This window comes from Miscanthus floridulus, unplaced genomic scaffold (genome assembly GCF_019320115.1).
Source record: "Miscanthus floridulus cultivar M001 unplaced genomic scaffold, ASM1932011v1 fs_70_1_2, whole genome shotgun sequence".
NCBI lineage: Eukaryota > Viridiplantae > Streptophyta > Magnoliopsida > Poales > Poaceae > Miscanthus > Miscanthus floridulus.
In genome coordinates this window covers 17,518-37,446 of record NW_027097145.1, presented here as the reverse complement: position 1 = coordinate 37,446, position 19,929 = coordinate 17,518, and the positions used below count along the sequence as shown (strand labels likewise).

Genomic DNA, 19,929 nt, shown 5'->3' with positions numbered 1-19,929 from the left:
AGAATGAGCAGGAGGTTCAAGAGAGCCATTGGGGAGGAAGAGAAGGGGTATAAATACCCCCTGCTCCCAACGGTCAGTTCAGTCGTGGTAGTGCTAGGCTGAATTACAGCAGTGTCATAGTGGGTAGTGCCTTGCCTGAACTGTGGCAGTGTCTTAGTGCAGCAGTGCCTCACTTTAGCGCGTCAGTGCCTCACCTGCCACGCAGCACAAAAGATAGGATTACAAAGCTTGCTGTCTTGGCTAAGGCTTTAAGGATATTTGGTGGTTAAATGAGCACTTGGTTGCACATTAAAGCTTGTGCATTGTATTCCCCTTTATAGTATGGTTTTTCCTAAACTCAAATTCAAAATATCAAAGAATTTAAACACCTTTAAGTTGGTCACCGCATCCTTTTATAATTGGGGGCTCCACCATCAAATGTATTGTCCTCATTCCCATTATACCTTGAGCATGTGACTTGAACCATTTCAACACATGTGAGTTCAATCTATGGCGTCAAGTCAATTCCAATAATGATTTGATCCTCAACATAATATGACTCCTCATAACTCGATTAGTTCCTCAAATCAATACAAGTACTCTCTTCTTCACCTTAGCCATGGTACCTCGGTCCTCAAGCCATCGCTCGCCCTTCACCTTTGCTTAGTCCCTCGAAGCCCTTTGCTTGATATCCTCACCTTATCAAGACATACTCAAGTCACATCATATTAAGTATCTATTGAAAAACCATTTCTTCAAAATTGTGATCCTTGCTTGAATATCTTCTAGATATGAATGTTGAGATCAATCAAGCTTTAGTTTGACTCACATAAAGATATATATGAATCAACATCAATACGGTCAAGCCAATTCACGATTCCTTATATCCTCTTCATTTTGGCTTGACACTCCTAATACTTACTTCAATATCTATCTTCATACTTCTAATTTGATCAAGTCAATGCAAAGTGATTTTTCAAATCTTTATCCATACAAGCAAACTAATATAGAGAACATCTTATATCCATTATACATTGTCTCCTTTGCCATTTCACCTTTGCTTAACATTTCCTCACTTATACACTCTCGATTCATTCTTCAATCCTTGATCAAAGCTAGTCTGCTATTGCAAAGCAAGCCATTATAGAGACCAATCCAAAATCATCAACTCATGTCTTATTTACCATTTGCTAAATATGCTTGCTTTCACATGATGCTATGATATCCCACAACATAAAAGTCATTTCACTGATTCCATTTGCATTGTTGTTTTTTGCTTGAACTAGATTATTTCCGTAATCTTTCAATACAACAATATATAAATTGGCCTTCATTACAATACTATGTGGCATATCATCAAGTTTGCCTTCTTGTTGAACCTATATACACTTCTCATTCCACAATCCACAAGTGTATGCAATAAACTCAATTTTCTGTTCAACACTTAGCAAACTTGTTAGACTGTTAATGGTGTTGTCATTCAGTTCACCAAAACTCACTAAAGGGCCAAATGCACTTATAGATGGAAAGGGGCGATGGTGAATGTGGGAAGGAGATCTAGGTGATGGGCACCCCTTGATCGACTGTCGTCGTGTGGACGATGGCCGAGGCGAAGGATGGGGCTAGAGGAATGCCGCCATAGCCAAGGAGGCCATACTTTGGAGGAATTCCACCATAGCCAGGGAGACCATACGGCAGCAGAGGCGAGGGGAGGGGCGATGGTGAATGGGGAAGGAGATCTAGGTGATGGGCACCCCTTGACCGGCTATCATCATGTGGACGATGGCTGAGGTGGAGGATGGGGCCGGAGGAATGCTGCCATAGCCAAGAAGGCCATACGTCGGAGGAATGCCGCCATAGCCAAGGAGGCCATACATCGGAGGAATACTGCCATAGCCAGGGAGACCATATGGCAGCAGAGGTGGGCTACTGGCGATTGGGGATGGATGCTCTTCGATAGCCGAGAGGCGTGTCACAATGTTGCCCATCTAGCACTGCATGGTGTGGAGGATTGAGGTGATGTTCTCTAGGGAGCTAGCGGGCGCGGAGGTGACTGGAGGAAGGGTGGTGGTGGGGAGGGTGACGATGGTCATGGTAGGGATTGGGGCGGAGGAAATGGTGGTGGAGGTGGTGATCGTAGGCATCGGTCCTGACATCGATACCAAATTGTTGGTCATGGCAGTAGTCGTGGAATGTGGGTGGATGGGGTTTGATTTCCCAGCGGCGACGAGGCTGGGATGCCGTCTTGCTGGCCAGCGTCGGGGACAGTGAGCAATGAGAGCGCTAGAGAGCCAAGGAGCGAGAGAGATAACTCAATCTCTGGCTGATTCTCTTATTCATCGATCATCTAGTACAAATAGCCAAAGGTTGAACTAACAATTACAAGTTCAAAGCTCACACATACTAATTTTAGAATGGAACTAATCCTTGAGATCCCTAGTTGCCGCAGGCTTGGTCATAGCTGACCACGCATGGCGCTGGCCTATGGTGACCATGCACTGCTGGCTTGGTCACGACTGATCGCGCATGGCGCTGGCATGCACAGCTCTTAGCCACGGTGGCGCTTCGTCCTCTCGTACACGTTGCCGACCATAGCAATATAAGCTGCCTCCCTAGTGACATCCTAGGTGAAATTATCTCCCTCCTTCCTACCACGGACGATGCGCATACAAAGTGTCTATCCTCCAAGTGGAGCCTCCTTTGGCTCTCTGCCCCTCTTAATTTTGACTATTGTGATCTCCAAGATCCCAATGATGATAAAGACCTTGTGAACCTCATTTCTAGCATTTTTTATGCTCACCACGGATCTGTTCGACGCTTTTGCATCCTTGCACACTATCTCTGCACGAACATTGACAAGGTTATTACTTGGCTTCAGTCCCCCACCCTTAATGGGCTTGAATTCCACATCCCAGAAGTTGGCTTTACATTGTCACTATATCCCCCACCACCAGCATCTATCTTTTGCTTCCCATCCACACTCCGTATTGTCTCCTTTGGTGGATGTCGCCTCCCAGATATCATGGTCAATCAGCTCTGATTCTCCAACCTCTAGCAGCTTACACTGTTTGATGCTATTATCTCTGAGGAGACCCCGCATGCCATGCTTGATAGTTGCCCTGCACTTGAGATCTTGCTGATGAAATGCAATGAAGGTTTTCATTGTGTTCGGATCAATTTCTGATCCCTTAAGAGCATAGGTGTTCATACTGATTCTTTTCGACAAGGTCCCACTCTAGAGGAGCTCATTATTGAGGATGCCCCATTCCTCGAGGCTTATCAGTTTTGAGCGATATAGTAGGTTGCTCATATCGGTGATCTCAGCACCAAAGCTAGAAACCTTGGGCTGCATTTTTTAGAATAGTTTCAAGACAATGCTCACTCTTGGATCTATGACTTTTCTGGTAACTAAGGCCCTCTCCCAAGTCCCAATCTTCACACTTACGTGTTGTATTGCGTATTCCAAGTCATTGTGAATTATGGTCTGTTTTAGGGACATAAATTCCATTGGACACATTTGAGCTCCCCCATTGTTCTTCATTCAAAGAATTTTATTTTATAACGTGTTGTTATGATTCCCTAACATAATGTTTTATTTGACCAAGGGAATACATTCGGTTGACATGAGAGCAATGGTGTCGATGCATAACATCAAGGTCTTATCCGTGTTCCCTTTGTCTCTCTGTCTAGATGATGTTCTCAATTTCATTAGCTGCTTTCTGTGTCTGGACTGTACATCCAGCTAGTAATGTTTCTTACTTCAATATACGGTCCACATATGCAAAGTTAATTTGGTGTCCATAATGCTGCGTCCATCATTGTTGTTCTAATTTCTCGGTCTGAACTAATATTTCACACTCATTTTAACTTCCAGTCTTGTGCACAAGGGCACATGAACTGGTTGCGCCATAAACATAGGAATCTAATCAAATCCCTTGACCTTCGCCTGAAAACAATAGTGATGTCAAATTATTGGGGAGCAGCAGGACAATTGGAATTTGTGACATTCTTTGTGGAGAATGGAAGAATGCTTGAGTCTAAGTAGTTTGTGGTCCCAAGTTGTTTCTATCATGACAAGAAGTGGATAAGAAGGCAGCATAGACAGCTCAAGTTGGACAAGAGCTCTTCCAAAGGTGCTACATTTACTTTCACATACAATCAATGCCACCACAATAGGATACATGTTTTGCGGGCTAGTGATCTGTCAGCAGCTGATCCGTTTGACTGTAACTGCTGATTCTGGCATTCATATGAAAATTGTCGTACCATAAATAATCTTGATTGTTACTTTGCTTAAAACCGCATTGCATTCCTTTTTAGAAACATCCTTGTAATCCCCTTTGCAATTTGCATAAATAATGCTTCAAACTTGTTATGTTTTCAATGTCAATACTATAGCTGCATTCAGCCAGTCTGGAATTCAAACTAATTTTGTTATGAAGAAATAGTGTTCCTTGCAATGCTATAAGTGATGATCTTTGCTATAGTTGAGTATTACTTTATTTGTTCAGTTAGTCTGTTATATGCATATTGTGTCTGATGCAATTGGCATGGAGGTGGTACCAGCCTGGTATTAATATGTATCTTAGTGTGTTACTGGCCTTTGCATGTCAAGTGGTTTTACTTGAATTGACATCTTTTAATTTGGAAGTGTGTGTTTACATATATCATTCCTAGTTTTTATGCACATTTAAGCTACCACTTTTAAAGTTTGTTCCAAGTGATTTCTTAGCAACTCCATGTGTATGGAAAGCTGATGAACTTCCATGTATATATGTTTGAATTGATACTAAACATTTCTTGGTAAGAAGTGTTGATATGCCTTTCAATTCGCTTGCTTTGTTTTGATTGTTTTCCTGTCTTTATTTTCTTTCTTTAGTTAAATGTGTACTTTGGTTCTTATTCCTTTTAATGCAACCAACACCTCTTGTTTTCTAAAAAAATTTGTCGCTACGTCCAAGCCATGGAAATTGCAATCAATTAGTTTGGCGTCAACAAAGCACTTTCCCTAGAAAATAACTAAAACATACTCTAAAGCCACCAAACTGGGCCTTCTCTCTTCAGGAAGAAAACTAGAAGAGAGTGCCGACCTCATTTTGATTGTCAAAGTTACCTAGCCTTTCCTTTTCTTTTCTCAAACTTGGAGTGGTCTCCTCCGTCTCTATGGAGCCCATGGAGATGACATTCATTGCTATGGTTATTTTCTATTTCCTACTCCTCCAACCCACTATGCTAGTGTTGGAAGGTGATCTCGGCTAATCCGAGATTAATCACGAGATTAACTCTATGCCTATGTTTTGGTCCACCTATCAGGTCTCTATATCCAACTAAATAAGCTTTGCCGTGATCGGCGGCGACCCTAAGTCATCTAGGGTGTGGCCCCTTGGCTCACAGTGTTATATATATGAGCCGTGATCTGTTGGATGAGTGTGCTCGGGATGGGACAAAGGAGAGAGGAGCTCGATGTTTTTGTACTATGGTCTATTATTGCCAGTTCAAGCCAAAAACTGGCAGTGACACCACAACTCCATTGTCGGTTCAGTGAAAATCGGTTCAGTGAAAACCGACAATGATAGAACAACGCCACTGTCGGTTCAAGCCATGAATCACTGCCGGTTCCAGCCACGAACGGCAGCAATGTAGACCTTCATTGTTGGTTTTTGGTGACCCCCAATCATGTTCCACTACTAAAAAATGATTTTGCGAGGCGATGCCCTTTAATTAACCGAGGCGGTCACAAAATCCAGCCGCCTCGTAAAATGCCTGAGGATTTCTCGAGGTGGACGTTCATATTTACGGAGGAGGTCACAATTAACCGCCTCACAAAATGCATTGACATAGGCGGTCATTTTAGCCTGCTAACCCACGGAAGTCCACCACCATCTCGACTATATAAACAACACTCATACCCAAGCTTAGTGTCAGACACCCTCAGCCCCGTGCGGCGCCTCTCCCTCTCCCCCGTGCGGCACGTGGCACCTCCCTCTCCCTCTCTATATCTCGCGCCCTCAGCCACCCTCAGTGGGTCCTCTCCCTCTCCTCTCCTCCCGCATTGCTGGAGGCCGCGAGGAGCACAGGGCGGCGGCATATCTCTCCTCCAGTGCGCATGGCGGATCCCGGCGGCCGTAGGAGCACAGAGCGAAGGGCCACCACCAGATCTGGCAAGGAGGAACCCGATCCGGCGAGGTGCCCGGATCCGATAAGGAGGAACCCGATTCGGCAAGGAGGAGCCCCGATCCAGCGAGGAGGAGCCCCGATCCAGAGAGGAGGAACCCAATTCGGTGAGGAGGAGCCTGATCCGATGAGAAGGAACCCAGAGCCGGCGGGCTCGTGCTGCGGCGGGGCTTAGTGGCAGCGTAGGAAGGTGGATCCTCCTCTCGGTGGGCGGATCCGGCGAGCGGAGCGGCAGCGCGTGGATGGGCTCGATGGGCTTGTCCACGGGTTTTCTTTTTTTATTTGTTTTTTATTTGATTTACTGAGGCAGGCATTTGAACCACCTAGGAAAAGATCGATTAACCATGACCTTTAGTCAGAGGCGGTTCAAATGCCCGCCTCAGTTGCGTCCCAAAGAAGTTTCTATAGTAGTGTTTTGTTTTTGAAGCTATGAACAGTCAGTGAATATTCATCACTGCTGGTTCGATAGAGACCGGCACTGATGGGCCAGCACTGAAAGTCAGATCTATAGTAGTGAACAGTGGGTTCGACTAGTGTAGAAGGTATTATCAAGTCGGTGAGGTGGGGGAGGTTGAGTGTAAACGTCAGAATTAGGGGGAGGTGAGGACCACATACAGGTCGAGAGTGATCGAGGCACTGTAGACATTGTCTGGTCAAAATCTTGACATAATGTTTTTTTTTTTTGTGTTTTCTTTGCAAGTTCGGTTGATGCAAAAGAAGCATTTAGATATAATTGAGAAGGCCCCTCATTTATTTCCTGGCCCGCGTTAGATGAATGAGAATCTCATAACCATTGATCTGAGTGTTCCCTGAAAGAAACATGCATCAAATGGCATTGAGGTTGACGTGCAGCTTACCAGCAAGGCAGCAACTGTCTGATCCTTGCTATTAATTGATTTTATGTTGCACCTTATCAATTCAATAACTAGGGGCCCACTGAGATCATATATAAGTTATTCTGTGGCTATATTTATGCTATAAGTTTACTATAACTCATGATGATATTTACTATAATATTTTGGTAAATTACTTAGGAGGAGTTGTAGTAATCTTGTAAATTAGTATAACTGCCCGTGCATTGCAACCAAGAATAAAGTTATCAATGTTAATAGGAAGCAGGGACGAAAATGTTGCATATCTATTTATCTTTTATATTATATCATTCTATAAAATTTAAAATCTATAATTTACTTTATGGTGACCATGACATCCACAACATATATTAATATCGACGGTACTAATAGGACAATATCCAATTAAGGTTGTATCGAATTAAATATAACTTTGACAGATTTTTTCCCTATATTGTAAGGTACAAAAATATTTACTCATAAATATATCATAACTTTAATTTTTATAACACTCACATATTGATGTTGTTAAATATTGAGTTCCTCGACTTTCTCTGAGGATCAGTAAAAATATGTAATTTTAATATATGATTATAGTCGGTGAGGACTTAGATGGTATCTGTCAAGCATCCGCCACCGCACCGCCACCTTCCCCCACCGCGCACCCGTCCCCTGTGCACGCAGCGCCCTTCTGCCTGCCGCGCCACACCACATCGCCGGCCGCGCCACGCCACCATCCCGTGACTCTACCCTATCCACCAGCGCGCCCCTGTCCACCTCGCCCATCGCGGCCATGGCAGGCACCACGCCACCACCACCTCGGCACCACCAGAAGGAGGTCGTCGCTGGTCCGAACTTCATCTCCCGTGGCAGGAAGGGGAGGCCTGCGCACACTGGGTTGTTTGTCCTCGATGTTGCCTCTGGACCTGAGCTTGTTGGTTATCACAGTCCCCAACCAGGTAGGCCATGGCTGCGGGCGACACTGTGTTTGAAGTGTTTTGGGTGTTTCCAACTTATGTTTCAAGTGTTTAATCTGAATGTTGCAAATGTCAATATAGGATGTTGCATATGTTGCAATGGTAATACACGCATGTTGCAAGCGTATGTTTCAAGTGTTTCAGGTGTTTCAGACGTTTATTTTAAATGTTTCATCTGGATGTTTCAAAAGTTGATCTGGTGTTGCACATGTTGCAATGGCTATACTCGCATGTTTCAAGTGTTTCATCTATTTTCAAACGTATATTGCAAATGTTTTATCTTGTGTTTCAAAAGTAGATCTTGTGTTGCAGGCCGCTGTCCGCCTACTGCTACTGGTGTGCCTTGTGGTTCACGTGCCGGCGCCTGAGGCCTATAGACGCCTCCATAGCGCGTAGCCACAAGCAGGGCAGCTGGGCGCGGGGCGCGGTTCTGCCCTGTGGGGTGCGGGATGGGCGCGGGTCTGCCATGGGGGCGTAGGATGGGCACGGGTCACGGTTCCGGACTCTACCGCTGGTTGGGAATGGGACGGAGCGTGTGGGATGCGATGCAGGCACAGGGCGCGGGAGCTACATCCGGACACAGGCCTAGGGCCAGACGTCCGGACGCTAGCCTTACCCATAAATTAATTTTATTCCTAATCAAAGCTACATGAACAATTTAGTGATGGAAGTAATTATTTATAGGAAAGAATCTAGAGTTCAAAGAACAATAATATTATATTCATTGTTTTGTTTTATTTATAGAAAAGTTTAGAGTTCGAAGAGCTTTAATATTACATTTATTATTTATTTTAGATGTTTATATATAGAAAAATAGGAGAAAGAAAAAGGACAAGGACAGAACCGACGATAAAAGAGAAAAGAAAAGTGTTTTCGTGGGTGGCTACGCTGGCATTTCCATGGTTGGTTGAACGTGTGTTTAACGAACACGGAAACCCACTTGGACGAGTGGTTAGCGGAGTTTTTTATGGCAGAAATACGTAAACGATATCCGAGTCGATGTCTTAGTTGGACAAAAACTTTTGTGGCCGAAATTTGGCTCTTTATTAATAGGTATATATTATTAGGGTCTCTCCCTGGCGACTGCCCTAGCGCCGCCACCGCCCCTCCCTTCCCCCTCTGACATCTCGCCGAAGGCCAGAGGGAGTGGGGATCCATCGATTTTAATAAGTTTTCTAGTAGATCAAGTCCTTAGGGTTATGGTTTCTTCATGCTAAGTTTCTTGGTATTGGAGATTTATCTCCTCCTTCTCCTCTCCGGCGACGGCGAGGGGTAAGGTGGAATCATTTTCTCCATGGCGGATCAGTTGATGATGAGGCAACAACTACGACGTCAGCAACTTCATCGGCATGATGACATGGAGACTTTTCTTTCTAAACGATGACATCAAGGCAGAGATGATGTCACCGCCATGGAATAATTTTCTCTGGTCTCTTCTCTGTTTTGTTGTGGTTAGATCTGGCCACGATGAAGGACTAGGGAGAATAAGTTTCAGATCAGTCTTTCTCATTCTTCGGTGGCAGAAAGAAGAAGAAAGACATAAGAAAGAAGAACTTTGCCTGTAGGAATGTTGGCCGTTGTTCATTGGGCATCTGTTCTTAGGCCTTTTGTCGAGTATTTGTCTATGCAATCATCCATATGAAGCGTCATATAGGTTTGGTTTTAAGATTTAGGGCTATTCACAGCTTGGGTGCAATTTAGATGAAATTCAGTTTGTGGATATATGTAGTGTATTTTAGATTGCTTGTAACCTGTTGACGTACTTAGCTATTATCTAATATAATTCTTCTTTCGTCGCAAAAAAATTATATGGTAACTCAGATTAGCTATAGAATAAGTTATTCTGTCAGGCTATACAAAGAGTATAGAGAGAGACACACACACAGTCAAGCGATATGAGTTAGACAACGTGTCGGGTTCATAAATCTAGGGTCCCTCGCGGACTAGCTTCACTACAAAGGCTCGGCCCAAGTAGACAACGCGCAACTCATGGGCCGGCCCAAGTATCGGAACAACAGGCCAGAAGGGCGATCCAATCACCGATCGGAAGGCCTCTTCGAGGAGGAATGACGCCTGTTTTCCGACTCCGGCCCTCCTCTCCGACCGGAGCGCTTAGTTCGATCTCCAACCCACCTCCGGACGGCCTCTCCGACCGGAAGGCCTAGACGAAACACTACTTTTGACTCTGACCCCACATCTTGGACCGGGGTACGCAAAAACCCTGCTCACCACTCTTCTTCGACTGGCGCAACAAGAGCTGACTAGGACCGACCGACCGGGGATGCCCGCCCGGAAAGGACCAGGGAACGAACAGAGAAAGCAAGGCAAGGTGCATAAGTCAAACCACGATACCATGGACCGTACCCTGTACACCTACAGAAACAGTACTCTGTAATTGCCCTGACACAAACAGTATTGTAGGCGCCGACATTTTTCCCTATAGTATTGTGGGCGCCATTAACTCCCATACGGTAAGGCTCCCCCATATGCCTCTAGGCATCAACAGTGTTGTGGGCGCCGGCATTTACCATACCGAGTGAACATGGCAAAACCCCTCACATGCCTCTGGGCATCAATAGTATAGCAGATACCGACATCTGCCATATCCGAATAAAACGACGTAGCCTCCCACGTGCATTCAACATCCAACAGTGTTGTGGGCGCCTGCCATCATCCTGTACTCGTCAGTGTGGGCAACAAGGTTTAGAAGCTTACATACTCTCTCCCTCTCACTTGTAAGGCCATCCCCTTCATCTATAAAATGGGATGCGCTCTCTCCCAAGAAAAAGAAGTTAATTCAGGTCGATTCAAGTGCTTCCAGATTTATTAGATCGATCAAGTTCACTAGCTCACAACCATAGAACCATCAGGTTCAGACTTCAAGCATACGCTTGAACACTTAGCTCATAGCGGAGCTCCTGTCGCTCTCGGCCCTTCCGACCGGAGCCAACCGGACCTCTTGTACCCCCCATCTTTCTCCTTCTTGTTTGTAACCCCACTACAAACTTCGAGCACCTAGGCTCAGCAATAAAGTCATCGACCGACTCAAACTAGACGTAGGGCACGTTGCCTGAACCAGTATAAACCCTGTGTCATTGAGTGCTAGGCCACCTCCGATCACAACGTACGGCAAAACTACAAATATTTACTTGTTGGTCACTTTCTGCACCGACACAACGTAAGACTGTCTCCAACAAGGAACCCATATGGGCACCCAAACCCAAAATGGGTAGCAAAAGACCCAAAATTAGCCTCCAATAGAGTACCTATACGGGAAATCTATTTTGGGTTGCCTGAGAGGCACAACCCAAATATGGACATCCTCTCTCCTGGAAACCCATTTGCAGAAATGATTCTCTTTTGGGTCTTGTTGTTGGAGAAGATGCCGAATAGGTATTGAACCTTTTGCATGTAGTGCTACCCAAAGGACGAATAAGTCTTCTATTTTGGGTGTTAGTTGTTGGAGATAGCCTAAGGAAGCTTATACAGTTGGGATTGTTCAGCCCTCGCATCGCTCCATAGGGCGACTCAGGTGGCACCCAGTGCCGTCGTTGTTGAGCGCCCTCTAGCCGTGTCATCTGCTCTGCCTTCGCCTAAGCTAGTCATGGGATTTCTGGCCAGGGGCAAGGATGGCGGTGACAGGGCACTAGCGCTTCGGGTTTATAGATCAAGGGTTCATAGATCAAGGTCACTGGCTCCGCTCTCGTAGGCGTCGTGGGTGCATTGTCGTCTAGGGCCGCCTCCTCGCTCGAGCGGCAGGACAGACGCAAAGCACCACCTGCGTGGTTGCGGCGGCGCGACGTCCTGGCCGGCTAGCAAGTAGCATGGCACGGCGTGCCTCCTACAGCGGGGCTAGTCTGATGCTCTGACTACCAAATATGTCGTCTCATCATGTGGATCCATGACCTTGGCCCTGGTCGTCGTGCTGGGATGCGTGTGGTCGACAGGGTGGAAGGGCAGTGGTCTCAGGTGATGCTGATGCGGCTTGAGCAGCAGTGGCCTGGTGTGGAGATGAAGATGGTGCAGCTCTGTGGTAGCTTCTTCTCTCTAATCGCGCCATCGTCGGGGTCGGTCCATGAGGCTCTGTGGGTGGCAGATAATGTTGCTGTGGCGTGGAGGGGTGCCTCAACATTCAGTGGCTGATGCGCACTCATTGGTGGGCAACTGGGCTAGGAATGCCTCATTCATCCTAGGGCATTCTTCCACGTTGGCTGGCGTTGGTCAAGTTGACGGCGGTCCTCAACAACTAGCGCTACATCAGATTTGGTTATTTTGGTGCTTCTTTGGTGCGGCAGCGGCAGGTTGTTCATGGTGGCTCACTGTGGTCGTAGCCACGGCGACTAGTCTCGCTTAGCGGTGGTCAGTTTTTGCGGGGTCAAGGTGGCTCCTACGATTGGTGAGGCAGATAGGTTACGTTATTGGTGGCAACACTGCACGACTACTACCAACTATGAAGTTGAAGGGAAGGTTTTAGTTGTGGTGTACGGTGCAAGTGGACAGTGATGTAGCAAGCTTTCTCCTGGGGCGATCTTCAGTGGACTGCCATCTATTGGGTTGGCTACAATTTGTGTTCACCCGTGTGGTTGCAACTGGCCATGTCCACAGCCATCGGGTGGCTGCTTCCGCGGGGATGATTGTGTCCATTTTACTAGAAGCTTGAGGGATGATGATGTGCAATAGTGTCAGTGGCACTCTTTGTATGGTGTAGGAACAAGAGATGTGGCTTCCCGCGGTGGTTGGCCATACAATCGCGATTTATAATGGAAAAAAACATATACCTATTTATATAACAAATCCATCGCATGGTAGGTCGCAAATTGGGGGAATTCGTGCCTACTCGGCATTTCACGAGTTATGAAACTACACGAAAGGATACTAAATCTTGTCGTTAATTGAATTCAGAATAAACAAAGAAATACCCAATATCCTGTTGGAACAATATATTGGGTATTTCCGGCTTTCCTTTCTTCAAAAGTTCCTATATGTTTAGATCAATGATGTAACATCAGCTGTCATAAGAAATGCCACATTGAATTCTGAATGAACTGGCTTACAAAATCTTTTAGACATGCATGCTGCTGTCTGTACTTTGGCTGAGAGATATAGCTTAATGAACAGAGGCGACTGATTTTAAAAGCCATGTCATATGGTTGAAAGTAGATGCATTGTATACAATAATTGTTTATACCACCCTACATTCCTCTATGTCAGTGAATTTCAGTTTCCTTAGGCCTGGTTTAGTTCCAAAAAGTTTTTCCAAAAAGTGCTACAGTAGCCATCACATCGAATTTTGCGATCTGTGCATGGAGCATTAAATGTAGACGGAAAAAAACTAATTGCACAGTTTGGTTAAAAATCACGAGACGAACGTTTTGAGCCTAATTAGTCCATGATTGGATACTAATTGTCAAATAAAAACGAAAGTACTACAGTAGCCAAATTCTCAAATTTTACCCAACTAAACAAGGCCAATGTTGTGTGTATATAGCCGTTGCAGTAGGGCCACATACTGGGTGGTTTGACATGGCAGATTTCAATTCTCTGACCACTATGCTCTGTTCAAAATTAGAAATAAAATGGAGTGAGGTGGAGTGGGGTACTGCAGAGACAGGACGTATCACACACATAATAATTGTATGTAGATGATTAACTGGGGGAAAATCAGGAAATGGTAGAGAAGTCTGTAGCTGTCCCAGCCTTGGCATGACAAATAGACAGATGTGCACATGGGATGCAAGCATGTAAAATTGAAGGCACCTCCTGTAGCAATTCCACTCATACAGCCTGTAACCATGCAAGCAACCTAATAACCACCAAAATGAATGAATGACAGATTTTATTTAGTCCTCTGTTCCCTTGCAAAAAGTTGAGCTAAACCCCAGTTTCTCTTGCAAGTTCCCTTGCTAGCTACTGGAACTCTTGAAGCCAGACTGCCAGATATAGAGTACGCATCCAAACGGGCCCTCGTGTTATGATTGATCGAAGCTATAGCAAACATGATCATGAATGAGTTAATGACAAGGACTTGGACCTTTTTGTTTGCATTGGTGGCGTGGTTTCTTTTCGTTTTCTTTTTGATTTCAAAGGATGCATGGCGTGGTTTCTGGGGCGAGATAGCAAACACGCATGCATCAAATGCCGTTGATATTATTGTTGTGCAGCTTGCCAACTACTCTACCTGATGCATGCTTCCTCCTTCTTCTTCTTCTTATTTCGACTAAAGAAGAATTATATTAGATAATAGTAGGGTACATCAACATGTTATAAGCACTCTAGATTACATAAATATCCATAAACTGATTTTCATCTATATTGTACCCACGCTGTGAATAGCTCCATATCTCAAAACCAAACCAGTACGACGCTTTGCCGTATGGATGACCGCACAGGCAAACACTCGGCAAAAGGCATGAGAACAAATGTCCAACGAACGACGGCCAACTTTTATATAGGCGGAGTTGAGAAACTTCTTCTTTCTGGTATCTTCCTTCTTCTTCTTTCTACCACCGAAGAATGAGGAAGATTGATCTGAAAATTATTCTCCCTAGTCCTTCATCGTGGCCAGATCTAACCATGACAAAACGGAGGAGAGACAAGAGAAAATTATTCTACGACGACGACATCATCTTCACCTTGATGTTGCCGTCCGGAAAGAAAGGTCTCCATGTCGTCAAGCCGGTGAAGTTGCTGACGCTGGAGTTGTCGTCCTCATGTTTAGCAGAGCCGCCATGGAGAATACAATTCCATCCTTCCCCTTCACCGTCGCCGAAGAGGAGAGGAGATAAATCTTCAACACCAACAAATTTAACATAGAGAAACCCTAATCCTAGGACTTGATCCACTAGAAAAACTTACGAAAACGATGGATCCTCACTCCCGTCGGCCTCCGGCGAGATGCCAAAGGGAAAGGGAGGAGGACCAGCGGGGGTGGATGGCGGAGGAGGAGGCGGCGACGGCTTAGATCCAGACGCGTGAGAGGGACCGCAACCCAATTCCATTCCCACGGTCATTCACTAGTTTCTGTTCCAGCGAATGATCCAACCGAACCAGCCCCATGTCTTCACCGTACGCCGTGCTACTGTGGCTGCATTGCATGGCGTGAATTGGTCATAAACAAAAGAAACTGTAACCACCATGCATGCATGTACGCATGTCTCTTTAGACAACTACTAACTGCAGGTGCATCAATCTTTTTTTTTTATTTTCTATTTTTTCTTTTACCTATTTATTTTTTATACAAATTATTTTATACACAGTTTGATATTTCTTCTAATATATTATAATATTAATTTATACGTCTAAGTCCTTGAATATAACTTATACGTCCAACTTTACATATAAGTCATTCATCAAGTTATATATCTAAGTTATACAAGCAGGTTATACACATAACTTTTCTTTTTTTGGAAATTACTAAGTTATACACATAACTTTTATGCATCAATTATTACCACAACTTATATATCACAACTTTTACAATATAATATTTTGCAGAGCAGAACTTATTAACATGAGTTTTTTATCAGAACTTTTGTTGGACAGCGTTGGCAAGTTATATAGAATAACTTATGTACATAAATTGTAGAATAACTTATGAACATAAGTTGTGTTTAATAACTTTTGTACATAAGTTGTGTTTTCATAACTTTTTTGTTTTCAAGTTTTAGCATAAGTTATAAGTTAATGCATTCCTTTGTGTTTAATAACTTTTTGTGTTTCCAAATTGTTGGCATAAGTTATAAGTTAATTCGTTCTTTTGTGTTTAATAATTTTTTTACATAAGTTGTGCTTCATATTTTATGATTAAGTTAGTACGTATAAATTGTCACTATAATAAAATTCTTTAAAACATATGCAAGTGGGGTCTAGTTTTATTCGTCTCGTCATATAGAACACACCGGCGTAGATGTAATTAAAAATGGATACACCGTTCAGAAATTATAGCAATTTCAAATAAGTGTCTCACTGTTTCTTAGCTACGTCAGGTGTCACTGCAGCCAAAAGAGAATCATATTGTTCCGTGGTTGAGACCAGTGTGTCCACACGCGCTATCACCAACCAAATATGTGGAAGGGGTGGAATTATTTTTTTTTCCAAAAAAAGAAGTAGCAGCGTGTCGGAAATTTGTTCGCCTGATTCGATTCTAATGAACTTTCGCTAATTAGTCTCCCTGGGGCCGGAACGTGTAGCGAATTGGCGATCCCCCTTCGACGGAAAAGCTCTGTGCATGCAGACCAAGCAAACTAACGTATACTACACCGAGTCCCTGAGCTCGCGCCGATGCATGCTTCCTTCTTGACCCCAATTAATCCAATGCGTGTAACCGTGTCCGTAGTATGTTGCAACTGCTCTATATAAACAAGATCGCCGATCTCAGCTGCTCTCCACGCACACACACTGCACGCACACCCGAGTACACTAACATACAGCTAGCTTATTGCGTTTGGTGCAATAGCCGGCCGCCGGCCCTCATGGCTCCGCCGCCGCCGCCGCCGCTTTCGATAGACACTTTGTGCGGAGCTGCGGCAAGCGGCGAGGCGGCGGAGGAGCCTCTGAGCCCTACAGCACGCATGTTCCACGATTTCTACATCGTCGCTGTCCTCGGCCTCGGCAAGCCCATCGACTTGGAACCTGCCCGCGCCGGCGTCGGGGCCACCCTCGCGCGCCACCCCCGCTTCTGCAGCATCCGAGTATATACGTTTTTCTTCCCTTTTTTTTCTTTTGCAATATACAAGTTGGTGTTACTTTAGAATTAGAACTAATACTTGCATGCACGTTGGAGCATGCAGGTGATGGACGGGGCAGAGCCGCGGTGGGTCCGCACGACGGTGAACCTGGACGACCACATCATCGTCCCGGACCTGGACCGCGCCGCCATCACGGCCGACCCCGACAAGGCTCTGGAGGACTACGTGGCGTCGCTGTCGACGCTCCCCATGGACCAGTCGCGGCCGCTGTGGGAGGTCCACGTGCTGGACTTCCCGACCTCCGAGGCGGCGTGCGCCGTGGCGCTCCGCATCCACCACGCGCTCGGCGACGGCACGTCGCTGGTGTCGCTCCTCCTGGCGTGCACGCGGAGCGCTGCTGACCCCAGGGCCCTGCCGGCCATGCCATCCGCGCAGCCGCCGCCTCCTCCCAGTGCGCGGCGCAAGCAGGGCCGGCGCGTCTACGGCGCCCCGCCGCTGCCCGCGTGGTCGGCGGGTGCCCTGGCGCTCGCCGCGTGGGTCCTGGCGTGCGCCGTGCTCGCGTGGAACACCGTGGTGGACGTGGCGCGCTTCGTCGCCATGGCGCTGCAGCTGGTGCGCGACCCGCCCACCGTGTTCGCGGGCGTCGAGGGCGTCGAGTTCAGGCGCAAGCGGTTCGTCATGCGCACCCTCAGCCTCGACGACGTCAAGCTCGTCAAGCAGGCTCTCGGCTGTGTGAGTAGTCGTCGTAACACACCATGCATGCGCATTTTTATTCTTCTACCGTTCTACGTACTGCTAGCTGTATAGACACGATCGACGTGCATGCATGCATGTTGTTTTGACATGATCTGTTTGTTTCCATGCCTGCCTATGCCTTGACATCGACGCACTGCACAGACGGTAAATGACGTGCTAGTGGGGGTGACGTCTGCTGCTCTGTCACGGTATCACTTCCGGAAGCTAGGTGCTGAGCAAGACACAAGCAGAAGCACATGCTTTAGATCGGTCCTTTTTGTCAATCTAAGGCCAACATCCGGCATACAAGTAAGTACCTATATACGTACTACTGTACGTGTTAGTCATTGTTATTAATATTAATTAAATTTCTTTCTGTATGTATATATATTAATTGCACATGCATGCATGCAGGAACTGGCTAAGATGATGGAGTCTGGTAAGCACAATGACTTGAAATGGGGAAACAGGCTTGGCTACATCGTGCTCCCGTTCGAGATTGTGAGGCACGATGACCCTCTCGACTACGTCCGCAACGCAAAGAAGACTGTGGATAGGAAGAAACATTCGTTCGAAGCGATCGCCACTCACATGATTGCTGAAACTGTCACCAAACTTTTCGGCATCGAGGTAGTAATTAACCTACACCTACCTGTCGTCCAATCCAATTATATAGTGTTGCTTGGGTTACAATGATATAGTAGCCACAAGTTACATATATACATTATCTTCCCTAGTAAATTCATTAATTAAACTCTGGCCCATGCATACATCGTCATAATGCATGGACCAGAGTTTAATGAAATTAATTGCTGGGAAAAGCGTTGAAAATTTATGTGTAAATTTATGAACATGACTAGTCAAAATTATTTATCTTTCCTTCCTTCACTTTACTCATATTATGTAACAATACCCATGTGGTACTTTCTTAGCATTATTATATATTCTATATTTCTACTATGATAGACTTTAATTACCAGTTATTCAATATACTTTTCTCATGCATAGTTTATATTCGTTTGAGCATTCAATTAATTGTAGGTATCAACTGGTCTCTTCCACCGTATGATATCTAGTACCACCGTGCTGTTCTCCAACTTGATTGGTCCTGCCGAACGAATCGAGTTCTACGGGAACCCAGTTACCTACATTGCACCAAGCAACTTTGGGCATCCATCGGTAAAAAGTCTTTCTGAATATATATGTGGACCTATATATATGACAAGAAATTATTAGGCACGATTTACTAGAGATCAACAGACGTGAATATTGTCTCTGTCCTGCAAAACCCTTCGTTAATAAATCAGAAAATTGTAGTAATATAATGCATAATAATAGCATTTTTACTATGTATGCAGGCGCTGACTATACATTGGCAAAGTTACATGGATACTATAAAGATTATACTTGCTGTGGATGACGCACAGTTTCTAGATTCTCACGACCTCCTGGATGATTTTGCCGAATCCCTGGAAAGATTAAGAAATGCAGCATCAACAACGTTTAAAGCACAAGTCAAAGGTTGATTCAAAATGAAGGGCAACATCTATCAACTACACTAACTATTTCGAGTTCTATACAAGATGTGTCTGCAACACTTATACTGTAAAAAAAATACTGTAAAAATGAAGTACTACTCGCGAATTACTTTGTGTGAGTTAATGATGTATATTCCATGTTGCCAAAAAAAATGATGTATGTTCCATGTATGCATTCAACGAAACGGTACTCCTAACTCAAAGCAGTTAATCAATAAAGTTTCAAATTTATGAATGTTTTTGAGAGACCACTTTTCTCCTTAGTTTTTTTTTTTTTTTTTTTGCATTTGTTCAATGTATCCTACTACGCGAAAGATGCAACAAAAGTGGTAAGCATAAAAACTAAAAATTGATGGCACTTGTAACAGGACGGCTATACACACCTAACCGGAGGCTACAAGACAACATCTATTTTCTGCTAAGTTTCGAGATTATTGAAAATTTCAGCGGAATCTCCTCATCAAATTAGACATCTAAGCCTACAAAATCTTTAACAAGGATAAAATAATGTCATAAGCATTGACATACCCCCTCTGTCCCTAAATAAAATCATTCCGATAATTTGTGCCGGTCAAACTTTTTTAAGTTTGACTAACTTTATAGAAAAGAATAACAACATCTATGATATAAAATTAGTAAATTATGAAAATATATTATATGGTACATCTAATGATACTAGTTTGATATCATAAAATCTTGATTTTTTTTCTACAAATAGATCAAACTTTAAAAAGTTTGACTTAAGACAACTTCAGGAATCTATTCATTCAGAGGCAGAGAGAATATTATATAGCTTCCAGCCCAACCGAATGACAAAATAAAAGGACCATCTTCTAAAACCAACCCTTAAACTAATCCAATTGCAATGCCTATGCAATGAAGATTAAACATACAAATACTAAATGTTACCAGGATGCAGTCATCCAAACACTGACTACTTGCATGCCCACAACCTTTTTTTTTAGCATCCCTGCATGCCCGCAGCCTA

General features: G+C 44.6%; 1 protein-coding gene and 1 pseudogene across 1 annotated transcript; both read left to right on the top strand.

Annotated features, from left to right (window-relative positions):
• The first annotated feature begins 1,977 nt into the window (after positions 1-1,977).
• Positions 1,978-4,216, top strand: LOC136532784 (putative F-box/FBD/LRR-repeat protein At3g49480; annotated as a pseudogene).
• A 12,284-nt stretch (positions 4,217-16,500) lies between these two features.
• On the top strand, positions 16,501-18,929 carry LOC136532783 (wax ester synthase/diacylglycerol acyltransferase 5-like). Its single transcript, XM_066525374.1, has 6 exons — positions 16,501-16,671; positions 16,771-17,400; positions 17,566-17,712; positions 17,818-18,033; positions 18,445-18,582; positions 18,762-18,929. The coding sequence occupies exons 1-6, from the start codon at positions 16,552-16,554 to the stop codon at positions 18,927-18,929; spliced, it is 1,419 nt and encodes a 472-aa protein (XP_066381471.1). The 5' UTR covers positions 16,501-16,551.
• Positions 18,930-19,929: the final 1,000 nt, after the last annotated feature.

Bases quoted from the DNA above. Each gene is read 5' to 3' on its own strand.
- LOC136532783 (XM_066525374.1), top strand. From the start codon at position 16,552: ATGTTCCACGATTTCTACATCGTCGCTGTCCTCGGCCTCGGCAAGCCC. The intron at 16,672-16,770 runs GTATATACGTTT...TGGAGCATGCAG, and splicing joins CCCGCTTCTGCAGCATCCGA to GTGATGGACGGGGCAGAGCC. The intron at 17,401-17,565 runs GTGAGTAGTCGT...CGCACTGCACAG, and splicing joins TCAAGCAGGCTCTCGGCTGT to ACGGTAAATGACGTGCTAGT.